The sequence below is a fragment of the Labeo rohita genome, chromosome 12 (genome assembly GCF_022985175.1).
Source record: "Labeo rohita strain BAU-BD-2019 chromosome 12, IGBB_LRoh.1.0, whole genome shotgun sequence".
Lineage (NCBI taxonomy): Eukaryota > Metazoa > Chordata > Actinopteri > Cypriniformes > Cyprinidae > Labeo > Labeo rohita.
Window position 1 is genome coordinate 16,959,395 of NC_066880.1, and position 23,403 is coordinate 16,982,797.

Below are 23,403 nucleotides of genomic sequence, written 5' to 3' on the forward strand. Positions count from 1 at the left end.
ACTCCAGTCTTCAGTGTCACATGATCCTTCAGAGATCATTCTAATATGCTGATTTGCTGTTCAAGAAAGATTTTTATTATTGTTTTCAATATTTAAAACAGTTGAGTAAATTTTTTAAGGATTCTTTGATGACTAGAAAGATCCAAAGATCAGCATTTATCTAAAATTGTTATAAAAATTAATACTTTTATTTAGCAAGGACGCTTTAAATTGATCAAAAGTGATGACATAAAAAGTTATAAAAGATTTTTGTTTTAGATAAATACTGTTCTTCTGAACTTTCTATTCATCGAAGAAACTTGAAAAAAATTATACTCAGCTGTTTTCAACATAATAGTGTTTTTTTGAGCAGCAAATCAGAATATTAGAATGATTTCTGAAGGATTATGTGACTGGAGTAATGATGCTAAAAATTCAGCTTTGAAATCACGGGAATAAATTACACTTTAAAATATATTCAAATAGAAAACGCTTTGGTTCAAATAAATGCAGGCTTGGTAAGCAGAAGAGACTTTCTTAAAAACATTCAAATCTTACTGTTCCAAAACTTTTGACCAGTAGTGTATATTACTGTTATTAAGCATCCTTAGGATAAGCTGTGTACAACAGTAAAAACAAAAACAATTATTTGCATTTCCTTTGCCTTTTTTGAGTGAATCATTTGTAATTTAAAATTTTCTGAGAAAAAAAAACGGCAGTGTATGGTAAATAGGATTAGTTGAGATTACACAAAATATTGTTTGAATTTAAATTAAGTTGTTTAAAATGTAAATTTCTGTGCTTTCACTTCAGTTTTTGGGTGTATGATCATTACTCACCTTCATAAATATAGACACTATCACTAGGCCATTTGGACTCTTAGCAGCTTCTGTGTAGTTTGTGTACAGTTCATGGTTGTAATGTATTAGCTGCACCTGTGTAAAGACAAAATTGGCATTAATGTGCATTGATTTTGACTTTTAGTAAATAAAATGCCTCCCTACATCTCTGTTTGCTCACCATCAAGGATAAAATAGTGTCAGCTTCAATACATGGCACAGGAAAACTCGTACAGGTACTGTCTTTGCTCTTTTTTCCACTAAAAAAAATCTGTTGTTGTTAAGTGTCAGCTATGCAGGTGTTGAGATATTAAGTCCAAATTTCTCTTGGACTTTATGTAATATGAAAGCATAATTGGGAATAATTACTGATTGGTAATACTTTGGAACGCAATTACTGAAAATCCAGTTTTCTCAGTGTGGATTTAATCTTACAACCTGTTTTCACCTCAAATAAATCTGAAAAAATAAATATGTGGCAGTTTGAATGAGCTGAGAGTCAGTTTGGATAACAGCCTGAGTTTTTGTCATTACAGATGGCTCTGAATCACAATCACAGGTAAACAGCTGCTTCTGTCTTTGTTTGAACATGTCTGTCAAATTTAAATTCGAATTCATTGTGAAGCTCGGCTAATCTTCCTCCGGTGAATCGCTTGAGCGCACACTGTCCCTGTGAAAGAGCTTTAAAACTTAGGCAGTTTAGATAGGTGAAGAGGACACAATTTCTTCTCCGTGAACTCCACAGAAAGAAGGCAGAGCCAAGACATGTACAGATTACCTTGAGCAGAGAACAATAATTGTAAAATAACTTTTTCTAATGGGAAAAAAAGTGTTTCCTTCAAGGTCTTATCCAACTACAGAACGCTGTAAACAATTCGAGGACCATTGTAGAGTTGCTGGGAGCGGCATTGTACATCGTTTTTTTTTTTTGATCAATTCTTTACCAAGTCCTGTTTAGCCTGCTGTGTTTTTTTAAAGAAATAAATTAAAAACTGTGTGGCTGATAGTAATTATGAAATATGCAAAAGCGGAGCCAGGGAGTGACAGATCGTCTATAAACTTAATCAAGTGTGGAGGAACGCGATTACAGGGCGAATGTTAATTTGATTTGATTTTTTTTTGCGGGAAGCCATTTCTTTCCGTCAATTCTCTAACCAGAGCGAGTTTGAAGGCAAGTCTGAAGCGATTCAACCCCAAACTTTTACACTCAGCTGACTTCACAGACTCTAAGAAGTCGCGTTATGCGTGTGAAAAGCTGAGGTGCTCATCTCACTGGATCCATTGGTTCTGCAAATTTTGCAGATGGTGGAAAGGTGTCGAACAGTAGCAGGAAATGTTCAGCGCATCTTTGCACACAGACGGATCTGTCAGGCCGTGAGAGGAGAGGTGTCTCTGCTACGACGAGAGACAGCTTATGCCTCTGGTGGGCCCCCTGACAAGCTCTTTATTGTGTGATAGCTGGCTTAGGCCTACCATGGGCGAAATATGAAGACAGCAAGTCGATAGCAAAAAGAGGGGTGGACCGCGCTAACAGGGCAAATGAAAAGCAGTCGCCTGGAACCGCCATCCAATAGCGGATGAATCGAAGCGTGCGCTCATAAAGCAAATAAACGGAAGCCCGAGAGTATGGAGAACAATCCTATTTGATTACGTTAAGATGTCCTGTGAAGGAGCACGTAGCTTGTGAAACCCGTCAGACTGGAGCTTCTGCTTACAGCTTGGCATGACATTGTTTTAGCGTGGTTTTTAGTAGGATGGGACGTGATGGAGAGGGCTGTTATGCAATTTACAACATAATATAATTAGTTATGGTGGAAGTTTGATGCTTTCCAATTTTCTGCTGTACTTTTTAGATGGCACTTTGCTATATTTAGGACATATGAAAATGGGATTTTAATGAGCAAATATACTGTGGCATCTAAGCTCTGAACAGTGATGGTAATGTGTTATTTTGCTACCATTGATAATTAGAAATTAATGAAAGGGTGAGAAGGGGATCTAAAACAGAAGTGTGGGCTGTTAGATGGTTGTGCAGATCACTGGATTTTTTTTTTGTTATTTCAAAGAAACAAACTCTTTTTAATGTTTATGCATTCGATTGTTTTGTTTGTATATATTTGCATACTTGTTAAAAGGTCTGAGACTGTTGTTTAACTCAGAAACAGCAACATATCTGCATATACTCACATTTCTGTCTTTACATCATAGATTATGGTATTAAATGGTAATAAAATGCATCATTGCGTAATGATTTTATGCAGTTGTGATCTGTGCATTGTGATGATTGAATACAAATTAAAGGGGTGGTTAATACAAAAATGAAAGTTCATTTACTCACTTTCATGTGCTTCCAAACCTGTATAAATGACTTCTGTGGGACACAAAATAAGATATTTTGAAAATGTTTTGTCTATAAAATGAAAGTCAGTAGGGTGCAAAACTATGGATGCCTAAAATTAAAAGTTTTTAATCTCACAGTTCTGACTTTTCTTTCTTAAAATTGTGACCCATAAACTTGCAATTGACTTTTTTTCTGTATTGCATGATATAAATTGCAAGAATACAAGATATAAACTCGCAGTTCTGAGGAAAAAAAGTCAAGCTTAATTCTGACTTTTTTTTTTTTCCTCAGAATTGTGATTTTTTTTTTCCTAATAATTCTGATATACTGTATAAACTTGTAAGTCGTATAGTCATAATTGTGAGATATAAACTAGTAATTCTGAGAACATATTGAGGTCTTTCCCCTCAAAACTGGACTTTAAAATTCGCAACTGCAAGTTTATATCTCACAGTTATATAAAAAAAAAAAAAAAAAAAAAAAGTCAGAATAAGATATAAACTCGAATTTGTGAAAAAAAAAAAAAAAAAGTCAGAATTGCAAGTATCCCACTATTCTGGCTTTAGAACTAGCAATAGTTATATCATGCAATTTGTGAAGAAATAAAGTCAGAATTGCAAGTATCCTTCTATTCTGACTTGCAATTGCAAGTTTATATTATGCAATTCTGAGAAAAAAGTCAGAAGTTTATCTCTCTATGTGAAAAAAAAGCCAGAATTGCAAGAAAATGTCACAAGATATAAACTTGCTTTTGTGAGAAAAAAAACATCAGAATTGCAAGTTTATATCTAACTTTTTCTATTGTAATTGTGAGTTTATAACCTGCTATTTTGACTTTATAAGTTGCAATTGAGAATTTATTTAAAGTATGTAATGCATTGCCTGGATAGTATATTTATTATTAATTCTGAGGGGGAAAAAAAGTCAGAATTGTGACTTTGTATTACACAATTCTAAGAAAAAAGTCAGAATTGCTAGATGTAAACTCACAATTGTGAAATGTGTTGTTACACACTGCATGAAAGGTAATTTTCAAAAATCCATAATTTCTAAGTGAATGAAAACATCCTGCAAAGTTTTAAATCTGAAAGTGCAACGTGTATAAAGTTATTGTCTCTCAAATGAGTCGACTCCGATTCATTTAAACAAGTCATTTTTAAAACTAATCCCAAGCTGTTTCATGTTGACGTCACCCACTTGTTGTGTGCGCAGACCCAGGAAAACTTGAACCCAACCACCATGATTTTGAAGTTGAAAATGAGATGGGAGTTTTTCAACATACCCTAACTGTGTTGAACCAGAGTACGTATGCGCATCGCAGAGCTAGACAAGATAAGCATTTGTTGTTAAAAAGTGTATAAATATTTTTTTTTTTTAAAGAAAAAATCGTTTCAGATCGTTTCACTAGATAAGACCTTTATTCCTCATCTGGGATCATTTAGAGCCCTTTTGAGCACTACTGAAGTCCACTATATGGAGAAAAATCCTGGAATTTTTTTCCTCAATAACCTTAATTTCTTTGCAACTGAAGAAAGAAAGACACGGATATCTTGGATGACATGGGGGTGAGTAAATTATCAGGAAATTTTTATTCTGAAAGTGGAGTAATCCTTTAAAAATTATTTCTCTCATGTACTCTGTAGCATGCAAAATACATATTTTGTTGTGTGTGTTGTGTTCGCTTCATGCAGCTGGTAGGTCTCTACCAGCTTTGGTGCTAACTGGTTAACAGCAATATCTGTTCGCTCGCAATTGTCTAGAAATTAGGGATGCAACAATACAGTTAGTCCACGGTTCAATACGTACCTCGGTTTTTAACCATGGTTTTCAGTTCGGTTCGGTTCGGTTCTGATATCTTGCCACTTAAGTGTGGGTTTTTAACAAATTAATAAAATACTCCCGTAAACCTGTACACTGGACAAAACGTGGTTTAGTATGTCTGCTTAATTTTTCTTTTGAGAGAGGAATAATTTTTTCGATTTTTACACAAAATAGAATGGGTTTCATTCATACTGGATGCCAGAGGTCGCCCTCGTGCAAAAAACACATATGCGTCAAAGAAGTAGCATGACATTCCGTTCCAGCTTCTCTAATATGGATAAAAGCATCGCTATTGCTGTAACTGATTAAAAACAAGATATAATGTTAAACGTTTTGAATGACGAAATGTAAGGACAATAAACACTCGTCTGCAATAATATATGGTTTATCTGTGTTCTTCAAGCCATCTCATGTATTTTCATAAGCCATTGCTAATCAACATACATAGAATATGAGTATAGAATTTATTGTCTGCCTCATTCTGTGATGAGAATCCACATCAGATCACATAAGGAAGTTATTTCAAACACTCGACTAATGTTGTGAATTAAAAACAAGTTATAATGTTTTTTATAACTTTTGTTTTTATAACCTTTGTTGGACAACAGGTTTAGAAAGGCTTATCATTGCATGTCATTAAAATGGAAGATGCTCTACGTGTTTCTTTTTCAAATATAAGCGGGGAAGCGTTTCCTCATTTTAGCACGTGAAATCGCGGGCACACATACAATAAAATCCGAGAGAAGTAAAACAAGGAAGTTATTTAAATGCAAAACCGAAAAACCGCAATTCACAAGCTCGTATTGAACCGTGGATGTCGTACAGAACAGTTCGATATTATATTGAGTTTTGTGACATCCCTATTAGAAATTTCGATGAATGAATGTTTGTCCTTGTTATTACTTGGAGTTATGATAAAGAATAGAGCAATACATTGATGTGTAAACTGCATTGCTTTATCAATACATATTCTGCGTTGGGCTAACGGATATATTATGGCTGTTTGGGTTAAGTAATGGTGATGGACGTTTCATTTCTGAAATGTGCTGCACACAACAGACCAATCACAGCAGACTGGGTCATTGAACCAATCACTGCAGATTAGCATCACGCAAAGGAGGGATTTGGAAAAATGTATTGTTGAAGCGAATCGTTTGGGAGTCGTCGAGCAAATACAGTAAAAATAAATGCATATTATAAGACACAAAGTGTTTTTTGATCTTGCATGCATGTCAAACTACTGTTGGAGACTCCCAAAACCAATATATAAACCTTTCATAATCCATAATAGGGCACTTTACAATTCTTATTCAGTGGTCAAAACAGGCTTCCATAAAACAATATTGAACCCCGTTGATTATAATAGAATTCATAAAAAAAGAGACATTTTTCAAAATATCTTCTTTTCTTTTTCATATGAGCGCAAATAAATGATGACAAAAATGCTATTTAAAGGTGAGCTATCCCCTTAATACACCTATAAACTAAATGTATATTCCTGCAAAATGATTAAATGGTTTATTGAGAGACAGTGAAGTATGTGTAATGGATACATAACACAGACAAACACAACACAGGCAAATCTTTGTAAAAAGCTTTTCAGTTGTTTGTGCATGCTAGATCGAGTATCTAAAATGCAGCACATTGCTTATTGCTCTTATGTTTTTTTTTCTCCAATGGGAAACCACCTAGGCAAGTTTCTAAAAAACACCTTGAATATTTTAGCACTCATTTCATCACTGGTGTTTCATTTTCGGCTTGTGCGTGAGACTGCCCATATCGGATCTGGGAGAATGAGGCATGTATTAAGTCAGAGGTGTTGCAACGCATCCGCAGAGAAGCAACTTCCCTCTGGGTACCGTGAGCATCATTCAAACATAATCTTTTATTACTATAGAACAAATGAGAGAAGAGAAAGGCAGCCGTGTTGAATGTTACGGAGACAGACATCCAAATAAAGCTTAAAAGCTTGGCTGCATTTGAATGCAAAACAGTCACTGGTTGGGAATGTGTTTGTCATTTTAAGTTGTAATATTCTTCCTCTCCATTCTCTTTTCAAGGACAGCCACAGTCCCGGCTCATTTGGTTTAATTTACATTCTCAGACGTTTTTTTTTTTTTTTTTTTTTTTTTTTCAGAGCTATTCCTGAGCACGAGGAAGAGTGATTCTGAAAACTGTTTCATAAACATGACGTCATTTTCTTTCTGCTCTAGAGTTTCTAGTCTACCTGGTAATTTCGGCTTAGGTGGAAAAAAAAAACCCTGCACATTGAGGATGTCTTTTAAATTCCAATTTCTGAATTGGAATTGTGGCAACAAACAGGATGCAGAACTGCAGTTCGAATGTAAAAGTAAGTTTAGGGATGAATTAAAGGGACAGTTCACCCAAAAATTAAAATTCTGTCATTAATTACTCACCCTCATGTTGTTCCAAACCTGTATGCTCTTTGTTAATCTTCAGAACACAAATGAAAATATTTTTAAATTTCAAGAGCTTTCTGGCCCTGCTCAGACAGTAATACAACTGACACGTTCAAGGCCCAGTAAGGTGGTAAGGACATCATTAAAACAGTCCAACAAAAATACTTGTGTGAAAAGAACAAACAAAATAACAAACAAAAATATTTTTTTCAACCATTTGTCAGTCTTCGCATGCATGTGATGCTGTTTGATGCAGGAGTTGGCATTCACTGATGTCACATGGACTATTATGTGGATGTACCTTTCTGGGCCTTGAATGTGGTAGTTCCGTTGCTGTCTATGGAGGGTCATTAAAAAGATCTTAATTTGTGTCCCGAAGATAAACAAATCTCTTACGGCATGAGGGTGAGTAGTCAATGACAGAATTTTTATTTTTGGATGAACTATCCCTTTAAAATGAATTTAAATTCACATAACTGTAATTTTTAACTAGAAAAGTAAAGTCTGTCTAGGCAAACTTTGATTGTTGACTTGACAAAGAATTGTTTTTAAAAAGCCTTAAATTTATAGGCTTTACATTTCCACTACCAGTCAAAAGTTTTTGAACAGTGAGATGAGATTTTTAATGTTTTTTAAAGAAGTCTGCATTTATAGTTCTATAGTTCTAAAACCAATATAATAGAATTGGAATGCAAAGATCAGCATTTATCTGAAATAAAAAGCGTTTGTAACATTATACACTATACCATTCAAAAGCTTAAAAAATTAATACTTTTTCTTTTTTTTTTTTTAAGCAAGGGTGTTTTAAATTGAAAATTTTACAAAAGATTTCAAAATTCTAAGATTACAAAAGAGTTCTTGTGAACTGACTATTCTAAAAATCTACTCTGCTATTTTTAACAATAAAGTTTTTTGGACAGCAAATCAGAATATTGGAATGATTTATGAATAGATCATATGACACTGAAGACTGGAATAATGATGCTTAAAATTCAACTTTGAAATCACAGGCATTACTTAAATTTTATAATATATATTTAAATAGAAAAACGTATTTTAAATAGTAAAAATAAGTTACTTTGGATCAAATAAATGCAGGCTTTGTGAGCAGAAGAGACTTCTTTAAAAAAAAAACACTAAAAATCTTACTGTTCAAAAACTTTTGACTGGCAGTGAATATTTGTTGATATAATTCACCTTTTTGGACCATGGCAGGATCATTCCCTAGAATGCCTGGTTTGAAATTATTTGAATTACAATTCAGTAAATTCTTCCTGTCATTATGACTCAAATTCCAGTTTAACTTCCTTCAGGATTTGGCCATGCAATTCACATTACACCTCATTAAATTAAAAGTGAGACGAGTCTTAATTTTACCATTAAAGGAGTAGTTCACTTCCAGAACAAAAAAATTACAGATAATGTACTCACCCCCTTGTCATCCAAGATGTTCATGTCTTTCTTTCTTTAGTCGTAAAGAAATTATGTTGTTTGAGAAAAATATTTCAGGATTTCTCTCCATATAGTGGACTTCTATGGTGCCCCCAAGTTAGTTTAAATGCAGCTTCAAAGGGCTCTAAATGATCCCAGCCGAGGAAAAAGGGTTTTATCTAGCGAAATGATTGGTTATTTTCTTAAAAAAAAAAAGAAAAATTTACAATTTATATACTTTTTAACCTCAAACCCTCGTCTTGTCTAGCTCTGCGTGATCTCTGTGTATTCCGGTTCAAGATAGTTAGGGTAAGGTAGTTGGAAAATTTGATTTTGTTCTCCAACTTCAAAATCGTCCTACATCAATGTTTTTTTTAGAAAATAACCACTCACTAGATAAACCCTTCTTCCTTGGCTGGGATCGTTTAGAGCCATTTGAAGCTGCATTTAAACTACATTTTGGAAGTTCAAACTAGCGGGCACCATAGAAGTCCACTATATGGAGAGAAATCCTGAAATATTTTCTTCAAAAAACAATTTCTTTACAACTGAAGAAAGAAAGACATGAACATCTTGGATGACAAGGGGGTGAATACATTATCTGTGAACTTCTCCTCTAAACGGTCAATCACAGGCTACCATTCAAAAGATGCAAAGAAATCTGTATGATTTTTTTTTTAATGTTTTTAAAAGAAGTCGTAACTGCTTATCATTATTAAAGAACTCTTTTCTATTTTAATATTTTTAAAATGTAACTTAAAATTATGGAAAAGCTTAACTCAGTAGCCATTACTTCCCCAAACTTTTAAATGGTAGTGTACTTCATTGGAGCCCAGCACTAGCCGAACAACTGAGATGAATGGGAATGCTAACAGACATCTTTCTCCAGATACAATCAAGGCATAAATTCATTAGCTGAAGCAATAACAACTACAGCAGAAATGAATATAGATTTCACCACTGTTGTCTACCTTGAGAATTAATGGTTTAAACATAAAAGTGAAAGACGGAGCTGGCCTTTTGGTGCCCGGGTCACGCTTCGCCTTTGCCCTGATAGACTGTTGACACTTTGTTTTATTATTGTTGGATTATCAGCTGGCTGCCGCGGGGGGGAAAGAAATTATAATCATTAATTACTGGGGATTTGCCTGTCAAGCTCACGCTTATTTTGTTGCCACACAAATCGTCGGTCTTATTACCCTCAAAGAGAAATGTCAGGACTTCACTGACTGGTGACTTTATCAAATGATAAAAGCCGCAGTGCAGCGCATGCTAAATTTACACCGCCAGTGTAATTGAGATGCTTTTCCCCAATGTTATGGCTCTGTTAGTGGGAGAATGAGCACAGTAAGTTATCAGCAATACAGTTAGGACTACTGCAGCCCAAAATATTGATGCGCTTTTCAGTATGTTAAAGGATATTGTTCAGCAGGGTGCGAACTGTAATGCAAACCATGTTAAACATTTCTTGAAATGCATGCTCTGAGGCACACTATGGCTATCTGTCGATGCACAAAACATCTAAATATTTTAGACCTGTGCCATGGAGAGTTTTGCTTTCAGCCTACACCTGCTGTTGACCTTCGAGGCCTGCTGTCTTTATGTTTTGCACTTGATGGTGACCTTCAGAGATCAATAGGCTGATGAATATCTCAGCTACTGGCGCTTTACAATCTGATCTGTAGCACACTCATGACGTAGCTCACCTCCCCAGAGAAGGCCTGGCCATTGAGGAGATGCTCAGAGCCCTGTCCGTCCTCACTTCCAAAGTGTAACCTGATCTCCTCAAGACGATGGCTGTACGTCATTGGTCCACCGGAGATGTTCACCAGGTGCTCTTTGTCCAGTCGGAGTGAGACATGACGGCCGGTGTTGTACATCGTCCCTCCCACCTTTAGGAAAAAAAAAATAGTTGCCAAAGAATTAAAACGAGAACTACTAATCAAACAGATGGAAAGAAACGGTAAAAAGACCAATGATGTGTCCAGACCTTTGACAAGTGGGGCACAGATTTATTTAAGGATGGCTACTCTGATTTATAATGCGCTTGTCTTAGAAAAGGTTATGTGCTAAATGAGCTAGAAAAGGTGCTAAGTTAAAGCCAGATGGAAAACCAGCTGCACAAGAACTGCTATTTGTTGGCTTTATAAAGAAATAACTGTCATATCTTGATGCTGCCTTTACTCTGATTTAAACCAAAAAACGGTTGTATCAGATTTTACTGAAGGTCCAGCCACTGATTTGGGTGATGGGATAAGTTTAAGCTGACAATTTTTAAGGGGCTTTCTTTTAAAGGGTCATCCGGACATGCCCCAATAAAAGAAAGTATAAAGATTTTTATTCTTTATCTCTTGTCCCTGACCTAGACTTTTTAATCTTAAATTAAAAAAAACATATAAAAATAGTTTAAAACTATAATGAGCCATCATATTTAGAACACTTTTCTGTAATTTGTTGCATATTTTCAACCACAACCAACAATTTAGATCCTAATAAAGTTTTTTTTTTTTTTATATTTATATTTTTAAAGTTATATTTATAGGCTTTTCACACCTTTATTGTGAGAAGACAGTGGAGAGCTGACAGGATGGCACTAGTAAGAGAGAGGGGAACAGGATCGGCAAATGACCTCGAGGCGGGATTCGAACTCGGGTCGCTGTGAGCGCAGTTGCGCTATATGTCGATGCACTAACCACAAGGCTATAGGTGCCAACCCTAATAAAGTTTTTTATTTACTGTACCTGTACTGTACCTGTTTTTCCAAAGGAGACTATAATGTCACTGAAGAGCATGTTAGATTCATGAGACGCTGTATGAAGAAAAATTAAGCTAAATATATCTTGTCAACAGAATATTTTGTCTCATTTTTAAACAAGCTGTGTGCCAATATTATTTGCAAGATGTATGAAATGCTAGCTAAGAAATTAGACATATATATAGTGCACAGCATAAATGAGTACACCCCCTCTGAATAAATATAAAAGATGTATTTTCTTAATGATCACTAATATAATGCATGGAAAGATGGCAAAATTGAAATGTATTAAACATATACTTAATAAAAACAACAAAATACATGCCAATATTTTCTGGAAGATAAGTAAATTAACCAGTTTTGTTTAAATGAAGTATTGCAGAAATGAGTACACCCTAGATTTAATTCAGCAAATGTATAATATTCTAGTACTTAGTATGTCCTCCAGAACTTTAAGTATACTGCTCTGACCCTTCTTGGCACTGAATGTACAAGTTCATAAAAAATTTTCACATCTGTCCTGTTTAACTCCTAGAGGATGACCTCCTTAAATGCCCTGGTTTTTAATGGGGAGTTTTGCTCAGCTCGTCTCGACAGAATCCCCCACAGCTGCTCAAGAATGTTAAGATTGAGTGAAATACATGTCCACTGAAGGATTTTCACCTTGAGAGAACGAAAATCTTCATTGTCATGCTGAAAAAATGCCCAATAATGCAGGGAATGAGGGGAGGGTAGCACCTTCAGTTTTTGTATTAGATCACACTCATACATCCCTCTATAAGAGCTTTGCTACCACTGAACGTCACTGTGGGAACCAGGCACTTCTCACTGTACTCCTCCTCTAGCAACACCAGAACATTTTGGATGCTTTTGGATCCGAAATGACTTAACTTGGTCTCTTGAGACCAGAGTATGGATTCCCAGAAGTCTATATTTTGTGAATATGGGCCTTGCAAGAGGTTAAATGAGTTTATTGTGCTTTGGCTACAGTAGGAAATTCTAGTGGTGACAACAACCACGCATGTCACTTCTGCAGGCTGCGTCGTACTCTGTGAGATAAAGTGCCACTCTTTTCATAGCTTTTCATAGCAGAATCTGCAGGGCCTGGTGGATTTTTCTGAAGAACAGTGCTCAGTTTAACTGTTCAGAACAAACAAGAGACTCATGAACAACCATCGCAAAACAAACAAACAAAAAAAAAAAACGTTGTAGATCGTCCAGGTAACCACACAAGGTATTAAGAACCAAGGGTTCGAAAACTTTAGAAGGGGGTTATGTGAATAATTTCAGTTATTTTTTGGTCTTGTGGAATATATGTAAACATCTTTTATGTAAAACACCTTACTCTGGACAGTACTAAATAAAAATAACATGCATTTTGTATGATCTCTCTTATTTTGTTAAAAATAATTACATTTTCACAGATTCTGCAAGGGGTTTACAAACTTTTGCATAAAAGATAGATATTCATACATAATTGCATATTATTCACACAGTGGCAGTGAATTATTCATAATTTATTGATTCTCCCTATTTTTTTTTCTATTTTTAATTTTCCTTTTTAAAAGTGCTACTGTGTCAATTTAGCTTTGACTGTATTCACAAATGTTTAAAAAAATATTAAAAATGTGCAAACCGTGCTTATGAATTTGATGAAAAATAGCATCTCTCTAGCAATGAGACCAATCATGAAACAAATAATAAGGTCTGTACAAAAATATTTCAAATTTGTAAGACTTCGATGTTTAGTGTTCAAGGGTTTCAGTAGTTTTTATTTTACATTTTTATGATTTAGTTAACTATTAGCATTTCACTGATTCACAAACACACTGCAGTGCTTACATTATACCCAGTTTGGGAAACCCTGGTTTAATGTAACGTTTAATGTATTTTATGATGTTGATATGATGTTTTTTTTTTTTTTTTAAATAGTTTGATTTTAAAAACGTAACCTAAAAATTAGTCCGAATACATTATCCAAAATAAGTAACCTAGATGAAGTTACTAACTACAGTTGTCATATATATTTCCATCACCTCATTTTCACCCCAGCATGCTAATGAAAATCCGAAAAGACAGGGCTACAGTGTCTATAGTTGAAGAAACATCTCTACATCGAATCGTTTTCCTGAAAAACAGACAGTGTTCTGTAATTAAATTACATTCTCATTCTCAATGATACTGTAACATGTAAAAACTCAAGTGGAAGGAAAGGAGCTGGTGTGACAGATGGAAGAATGAAAACAAAAGAAGTGTGTCCTCCGAGCCGAAGAGAGAGAGAATCTGCTTGGAATCGATTCGATCTGAGGCTTTAAGAAGAGAGCATGGAGATACAAGAACCACGGATAGCAATCTTTATCAGTGTATCTGCTTATTTATTTATATTCAGGAGTTGTTCCAAAGTGAGCCATTGATATTCCAAACACGATGCTAGAAAGGCTTCCATGGCTCTTATCTTGCCTTTTCTTTTTTGCCTTTCTCTCCCTCTCTCTTTCTCTCTTTTTGTCTGTCTGTCTTTCTCTTTTTCCCTTTTACGACTTTGCCTTCAAAATGATTTTCCCCTCACCAAATTCCCAAAGAAAGAGGTCTGCCCACACATCGTAAATATTTTATAGAACCTCTGAAAAATCAATGATTTGTGTAGGGTGGAGAGAAGAGGTGAATAAGAGAGAGGGACGGATGGTGGGGAAAAGAACGAGTGGGAATGGGAGGAGTGCAGACCATCCTTGAGAGAAACGGTAGAACCGCTCTTAAAGGATCACCAATCTGCACAGTTACCTTTGGGTGCTGGACTCGTCCGAGAAAAGGGCAAGACATTTGAAAAACCCTGAAGAGGTCATTTTTCAATGATTATTCATGAACTACAGATGGCAAAGGGGAAAAGACTCATTGTGCGGCTTCGCTGGAGAAAATCCCTGTCTGCCGTACATGACAAACTGAGATGTTTTCAGCTACAGTTCGACAACAGAATCTCAGTCTCACAGAAGCTGAATATCCATTCCACTAGATGTTTTTATTCCTTCCAAAATGTAGGAATTTGTCTATTATTGATGAGCCAGTCCATGCTGAACATCTTGTGTATATATATGAGCTTTTTATCCGAGATGTATGTATGGTGTTTTTGTGTTTTCTTCTTGCAATATACCCAACTGATTTGAAAAATCAGACTGCAACACACCTCCCACAGCCAGTCCAGCACAGATGTTACCAGAGGGTAAAAAGATCATCAGATGGAGAACGTACTCTTACTTTCTTGACTTCATGCACTGCGATTCTCATAAACATTAGCCTGTGTATTGTTTCGGCTCGGCATTTTAATTTTCCCGAATGCATTGAGCTGTTTCACTTCATAATTTGTATTAATGAATTCAAAATCATGCTAGTAAATGCTCGACTGCGCTTTAATTTGTTGATCTAACAATTCTATGGCTGACGCATCGCGCTGCTCTGAAAACAACTACAAAAACACCATAACATTTTGTATTGAACTTGAAATCGAGGACTGTATGTGTACATATTTATATATTTTCATACATATACGTGTGTGGTGTGTAGATCAAATGAACCAATAAAAAGCTCTAAAGCTTTTCAATATCTATTCCAGGATTCTTATGTAAAGATCACATAAGCATGGGTTTAATCTATGAAACATCGTTTCCACTAGCTTAAAGCCAAAAGGCCAGTTGTTTGATGTTGGTAATACTCTCTTGGTCAGGTAATCATGATTGCACGCTTTGAAATTAATATCATGAACGCTATTATAATGCTCCAGCGAGACGGCAATGAAATAAAGAAATTAGAGAAGCACATGCTCTGTCAAGGGGATTGGCATTATGAGATTCTGTAAGGATTTGAAAGCCTGATATCAGGATGAAAAGGATGTAAACCAATTTATTTCACAGTCTCCAATGTACTGTCCTGATCGGTCAGTGTAAGAGTTGTGTAATCATCACTGAACATAATAGTTCGCTAAGGATATAACTGGCTTTCAGCAATTGTGTAGAAATTACAGAAAAGATGTGTAGTTGTATTTGAAAAAAACAAAAAAATTCTGTTTATTAAAATTCACTCTTTATTACAACGTATAGCAAAAAAGTACCAAAAAATCATTACAAACGACTTGTTGTTTCACACTTCTTGCTGCCAGTGTTGTACATCCAACAAACCCCCTTGAAATCCATGAATCACTGTATGAATCAAAAGACAAGCTACTCGCAACCTACTCAGAATTTCAAGTAGCCAAATGACTTCTGAAGTACTACACTACAGCTGCACAGTACACTTACAAGTTACTTACATAAAAAGTAGCTGGCAATCTCAGTAACTAAATTGAATCAGACGTCTCGGTGGTAGAGGGTTATCACACTACACACATACTGTCAATCAATGAGAGAGAACCATTCTGGGGTTTCTTTGCTTTATGTCTGTCTCTCATTTTTTATGTCGGCCCTTTATTTTGAAGTTGTAGATTTTATCCCTTGGCAGTGTCTGAAACCTAAGCCAATACCTTTCTGCCCAGTCAGTCAACTACTAAATAGACTGTGTTTTAATATAAAGGTACAGCCTAGAGAAACTAGACAAACAAAATAGCCAGACAAAATTTTACCAGAATGTCTAATGATCTATAACATATTTAAGTGGGTGTTAATAACCAAGTGAATATTTAAGTGGCTACAAAGCTTATTTCTCAGAAATGAGTCATAAGTGGATTTATGTTGTTTTATATGGTCATTCTATTTTTTTTTTCCTTTTTCCTTTAGACACTGTTTAATTCATTCCACCAGTCAATCATACATAGGATTGTGGGATATAATAGGCAGCACACAATACATTCAAAACAGTACAGATGTTTACTACATTCTACAGAATTGGTGAAAACTGCTGTTTTTAATTGTGTACCACTGTTCGGAACTGTGCTAGCTAACCATGTGCTGATTAGCATCTAAAATGATCACTACTGAAACTGTCACGATCAAAACTTTTGTGTAGTGACAAATGGGAACACATAATCCTTTATTTGGGGGAAATCATTTTTTTTATTATTATTATTATTTTAGTATGTTTTAGTGGTGTTTTAGTTTGAAAGTTAAAATTCTGTAATGTGATGTGGTCGCTACCAAAAATGTGCAGTCGCTACCAAAACATGGGATGTTTTGTCAAAAATAAAGTATACTGAATTATCAACTAAGATGTTATGATATTTTTTGGTTCAATGTATATTCAAACCAATGAATCCTTAAGTTTGAAATCAGTATGATTAACTTTTTGCAGTTTACAAAGAAAAAATGGATTAAAAATACAACAAATCTGAAAATTAAACTCGTAATATTGTTAAAAATATAAATTATATTATTATAATTATAATTCTAAATAATTTATTAAATTATTTGGGGAGAGAACAAATATTCCAAAACTTTCTGAAAATACAATAAGAGAATTAACTGCACAAATACTAGAAATGTGTACCTTGGATATTATACAATTTGCATACATAAAAATAAATAAATAAATAAAAATAAATAAAAATTTCCAACGTTTCCAACTCTGACATTGGACCAATTCTGAAGTCTTTTTACCTTACCTTACTACCTAGGGCCTTATGAAATAAGTCCTATTTTTTCCCAAACTCTATTTGCTTTTTTTCCCCAAATTCAATTTGATTTTTTTTCTCCAATTTTTTCCCCCCAGTTTTATTTTTTCTGGATTCAGTGTTTTCCGATTAAAATTTTGTAGATTCTGTTTTGATAATAATAATAATAATAATAATAATAATAATAATAATAATTTTTTAAGGCTCTATGAAATCTATTTTCTTTTTTCCCCAAATTCCATTAGATTGTTTTTCTAAATTCCATTTAACTTTTTCTGAATTCTGGGTTTTTCTATTTTAAATTGTCTAGACTCTGTTTTAATGGTTAAATTACGAAATATTAATCAAAAATCACGTCTAAATAATTGAAATCATGAAATGTACAAAATGCAACAGCAATTTATTAAACGTTTAACAAAAATTACATTTTAAGGTCCTATGAAATCAAATTCTGTTTTATTTTTACCAGATTGTTTTCTCTATATTTTTGGATTCCATTTGAATGGTTTCATGAAATTGTAATAATCAAAAGCATGTCTAATTAATTGATTTGAAAAAATATTCTAATATTTTACTTATTATAATTTTTTTATTTCTTCCAGAAAAACTGTTGTATATTTACATTTTTCTGGTAAATAAATTCTGGCAAATAATTCTTCTGGTAAATATTCCTTAAAAAATAATGTTTTAATAATGTTATTAGTAGCAGCAGTACTGTCATTACATTAAGTAATATAATTAAGTAATGTCACAGCTTCTTCAAGTTAAACCAAACTTATATTTTGACGAGTTGATGTTTCTGTTTGTATATGATATGACGATAGTTTTTTCTTACAAGTCATGAAGTGACTCTCAGAGCAGTTCTAGAGATCATGTTTATATGTTCATGTACTCGTATATTGAGGCGGCAGAGGCTGAAAACACCTCTAGTGTCAGTATATGTGTAGTAAACAAAATCGCGCATCTGAACCATTCATTCACACAGAAACGCGCAGAACATGCAGGATATATAAATATTAATTCGTGTTATAATAGTATTATTAAATAGTGTTTTCGCAGCTTAATATTCACACACTTGTTAAGTGTACTGACCTAGTTTTGATTTATTTATCCATTTCTATGACTGTATTCCGCAGTTCTGTCTGCGTTTCTCAGCTGTCTGATACGGCAATGTCGTGTATGTTCACTGATCACTGAATGTGTCTTGTTTAATCATTCGCTCGTGTATTTAAACCCTCACAGGTTTCCCTCGTCTAGTATTGCTTGATGTGTGAATTTTGGGTCCATTAGTCTTGCTTTGAACTCTTGTCTGATTGTGTATCTTAGTATTATCTTGTGTTGGATCTAAATTAGCACTGCACTTGTGTGCTTCTTCACAAGGTCACTGCCTGCACTAGATTGTTGTAAACTCCCAGCAGGTCTTGTGGTTTCAGTAGAAATGAGCACATTTTAATACTGTTTCTGGCACCCTGTGAAGAGAATGAGGCTAAGACCATAATGCATTTCATTAAATGAAAAGATTTGATTTTTTTTTTCATTAAGGTGGAAGGAGTGCCAAAGTAAAAGTGAAAAGTAAATGTCTAAATTGTCATTTCAACAGAAACTCTTAGTCAAAGCAACGACAAGATGCTGATTAGTGACAACATTTTTGAAGCCCAAGTTTAAAATGTCAGAATGAAAAACTGCCAAAGGAAAAAAGCAGAGGAAAGCAATAGAAGTCACACTGAAACTATCATGAATGTTGTTGAAAATAAGTAGTCTGTCTCAGTCTACTCTCAAGTTTAGTTAACTTCTCCATTTTTTTAGGACTGTCCCTTTGTCAAAATAATTCCAGTGCACTGAAATGCATCATCAAATAAAAAAAAATATATATATATATATATATATATATATATATATATATATATATATATATATATATATATATACATATATATATTTTACCAGAAATGAATGCAAGTGCAAATATACAAAGACAGCCTTCTTTCTGTCTTTGATTTTGTTTATCGCTAATGTGCATGAAAAAGAAACTTGTTGGAAAAAGATTAAAAATGCACTCCTATTTATTTTTATGTTTATTTATGCATGTTCTGTTTTAAAGGAGAAGTCCACTTCCAAAACACAGATTCACATATAATGTACTCACTCCCTTGTCATCCAAAGATGTTCATGTCTTTCTTTCTTCAGTCGTAAAGAAATTGTTTTTTGAGCAAAACATTTCAGCATTTTTCTCCATATAATGGACCGCTATGGTGCCCTGATTTTGAACTTCCAAAATGCAGTTTAAATGCGCCTTCAAACGATCCCAAATGAGGTTGTAATCAATCCCAGCTGAGCAAGAAGGGTCTTATCTAGCGAAACGATCAGTTATTTTCATTTTCATTTCATTCTATTTTCAAGACAGTTAGGGTATGTTGAAAAACTCCAATCGAATTTTCTCCCTCAACTTCAAAAATCATTTTAAATTCATCCTACATCGCTGCAGAAGTACCGACCCAGTCTTTGCAAAGTGAACATGCAAATAAAATTCAACACCCTTAACAAAAAAGGTAAAACAGCATTATAAGACGTTTTTGAAGTTGAGGGAGAAAAAATGATCAAGTTTTTCGAAGTTCAAAATCGGCGCCATATCAGTCCATTATATGGAGGAAAAAAGCTGAAATGTTTTCCTCAAAAAACAGTTTCTTTATGACTGAAGAAAGAAAGAGATGAACATCTTGGATGACAAGGGGGTGAGTATATTATAGGTGAATCTATTATATGTTTTTGAAGTGGAGTTCTCCTTTAAAACAGAACATGCATTTTTAATCTTTTTCCAACAACTCTAATGCAAACTTTTGTAAGTGGACTTTAATGTTTATTAGTAAAATACAGGACAGACACACATTGCATAACGGGCTGTACTTTTTAACAGCTAAAATGAAAATGTAAATACCAGCTACGTTTTAATGTGCAACTTCTCAATTAGCAGAGTCCCAGTGTTTGGTGGATCAAGGCCTTTGATATCATCCAAATTTATGCTCACAATGTACTGACTGACGTCATAGTGAACTAGAGAGCGGAATGAGACACAGTCAAAGATATCTGCAGTGCTGTCTCCTGAACATGCCCTCGGTGTAATACACACTGTCACTCGCGTCCAGACAGACATGCTTTCCTGCTTGCTCTTTCCGATGTCTTGCCTCAATTTAATTCCACCTCAGAGATCTCTGCTTTCAAAATCTGAGCGAGCTAAAAGGAGTTTGCCATTTTTGCCCATGCATCCCTACACATGAATGCAAATTGACCTCTGAGACTCGGTTCAATTTAGAATTGATCCAGTTTCTCAAAATGGTCAGTAATGCCAATGCTCCTAGTTTTAATTACTAACACACTGCTAAGCGATGGATTACACAGAAGTCCCAGCATGCAACCTCACTGCACGTTGCAAAAAAATGTGCAGAGAAAATCCAGCTAGCAAAATTAAATGTGCTTTAAATGGATCTGTTAGCTGCAGTGATTCACCAGACACATGTATCTACCTTTTAAGCAGTTTCCTTAATTGTCCCTAGCATTTCAAGTCAGGCGTACCTGCTCGCCCATTTACCAGCTTGATTGTTCTCTTTTATGCCATTTGTATTAGTTCACTTTTAGTTTGCTCATATGCCGACTGCCAGATATAATTACTGTTTTAAACTTTTACCAGTTCCTGTCCCACTAGAATTCAATTGAAAGTTTCTGGAATAAAATTTGAAGTCCAGAGATGGTGAGAGTCAGAATTCTTCTGAACAACACACACCTCAGGTCTTTAGCAACTCGAGATGTTATTCTCCTCATTCATTTTTTAAAGTTAACTTCTAACTTCTTAGTATTCTTCAGTCTATTCATTATAAACAATAAAACAAGAAACAAATCAAATTAGAAAATAATGTTTGTTTTTTTAATTAATAGTTTGTAAAATGTGTATAGGGTCGCAAGCTCATATTGAACACTTCCAAGATTCAAAAGATACCGAAATGTTTTATTTCATTCTTTTGTAATTGTTATTACAACATCAGGTGATAAAAGGCATTTAAGAGTTAACACACACACACACAACATCACAACTAACATGTTTCAGACCAGTATAAAATGTGTAACAGAACATACTTTACTCACATGATTTGCTGTATGCAAAACAATGATAGAACAGTATAGTTTGATTCACAAATAAATGCCTTTTTAGTGAACCAAAACAAACAGCTCAATTGCTGAAATAAATAACTGAGTCAGTTGCTGGGTTTCCATTCAAAGTTGTGAATTTAAATTGTGCACATAACTGGAAGACTGGAACAAAATCATACTTGCCTGATAAACTGGCAATAAATATCACTAAGAAAAGTAGGAGAAGACACTTAATATAATGCTTTTCATATACAGTTGATGTCAAAAGTTCACATACACCTTGCAGATTCTGCAAAATGTTAATTATTTTACCAAAATATGAGGGATCAAACAATGCATGCTATTATTTATTTAGTACTGAGCTGAATAAGATATTTCACATAAACTACATTTACATATAGTCCACAAGAGAAAATAATAGTTGAATTTATAAAAATGACCCTGTTCAAAAGTTTACATACACTTGATTCTTAATACTGTGTTGTTACCTGAATGATCCACAACTGCCTGCTGTTTTTCAGAAAAATCCTTCAGGTCCCACAAATTCTTTGGTTTTTCAGCATTTTTGTGTTTTTGAACCCTTTCCAACAATGACTGTATGATTTTGAGATCCATTTTTTTACACTGAGGATAACTGAGGGACTCATATGCAACTATTACAGAAGGTTCAAACACTCACTGATGCTCCAGACAACACGTTCTCACTCTAAATCTGTCACATATTGACGTTTCAGCGTCGCTTTTTAATGCTCAAGGTACCCCTTTACCCCTTCACTTTTGGACGTGCAGGTTCCTCCATTGATTTCAGCTGTTTGCCCTAATTTAATGGTTTGCATGCATTTGTAAAAATAATAATAATAATTATAATTTTATATAAATGTATACTTTCATTGGAGCACCTAACTCCACCCCTACTCTAAACTTACCCACTCCTGAACAATATAAAACACAGAACAGGCAAATATGAGTACAGTCACAGGTATTTATTGCAGAAACTGACCATAAACAAGCACATAAGGTTTTAATAGCTGAAATTAATCCCACTCCATTAACGCGCTCACATCTCATTCAAAAAGATACTCTCCAACATTAGCATGACACAACTGGTCACAAGACACACAGGAGCCAATGGCATTTCACAACCAAGGCTAACTTAAGGCTTCTTCTGGCAGCATTTTTTGAATTTACGCACAAACAGACTGAGCTTTATGCCGGATGGAGACGGTGAACGCGTCTATTCCTCTCACAAATCAATCGTTTTGCCTCGGAAGACTTGGAATATTAATACTTTTTGAATAAATTATGACTGTAGTTGTATATGCCTGTTATATCTTGTGTTTTATATTAACAAATGGTATGTTTAGGGGCATGGGTTGGGTTATGTGCATGTAAATGTGTAAATAATGTAATTTAAATAAAACTGTTGTGACTGTTCACATTGAAAAATCACATCCTCCCATATATGCAATAATGACAATTTATATAATTTAATCATGACAATAAAATTCCCAGTGCCTTTTGCATCAGCGTTATGACGCCAAGGGTTTCTTATTTAAAGCAATGATGGACCCTGCGCGACGAAAAATAACACTAAAGGGTCAAAAAGTGACGCCAGAGAGTCCTGCCCAAGCGTCAATGTGTGACGAGTTGGTTGTGAGAATGTGTTGCTCCAGAAGGAAACACAGTGCATTAAGAGCAGGGGGGGTAAAAACTTCTTGAATCTGTAGATCAGGGCAAATTTAACTTATTTTGTCTTCAGGAAAACATGTATGTTTTGCAGCCTGAAGGGCAGTTGTTCTCAGTGTGAAAAGATGGATCTCATAATCATACAGTCATTGTTAGAAAGGGTTCAAATACACAAAAATGCTGAAAAACCAAAGAATTTGTAGGAACTGGAAGATTTTTCTGAACAACAGCAGACAGTTTAACTGTTCAGGACAAACAAGGGACTCATGAACAACTATCATTAAACAAAAAAAAAAACACAGATGTGGATCATTCAGGTAACAACACAGTATTAAAAATCCAGTGTATGGAAACTTTTGAGCAGGGTCATTTTAATAAATTCAACCATTATTTTTTCT

The 23,403-nt window shown here is 34.5% G+C and overlaps 1 protein-coding gene across 1 annotated transcript in view; it reads right to left on the reverse strand.

Annotated features, from left to right (window-relative positions):
* Window positions 1-23,403, reverse strand: part of ca10a (carbonic anhydrase Xa) — a 201,809-nt gene that overhangs the window by 17,999 nt on the left and 160,407 nt on the right. The window contains exons 5-6 of the mRNA XM_051124589.1: window positions 10,538-10,723; window positions 819-914 (exon numbers count right to left, since the gene is read on the reverse strand). Coding sequence (XP_050980546.1) covers window positions 819-914; window positions 10,538-10,723 — 282 coding nt within the window. The remainder of the gene's footprint in view (window positions 1-818; window positions 915-10,537; window positions 10,724-23,403) is intronic.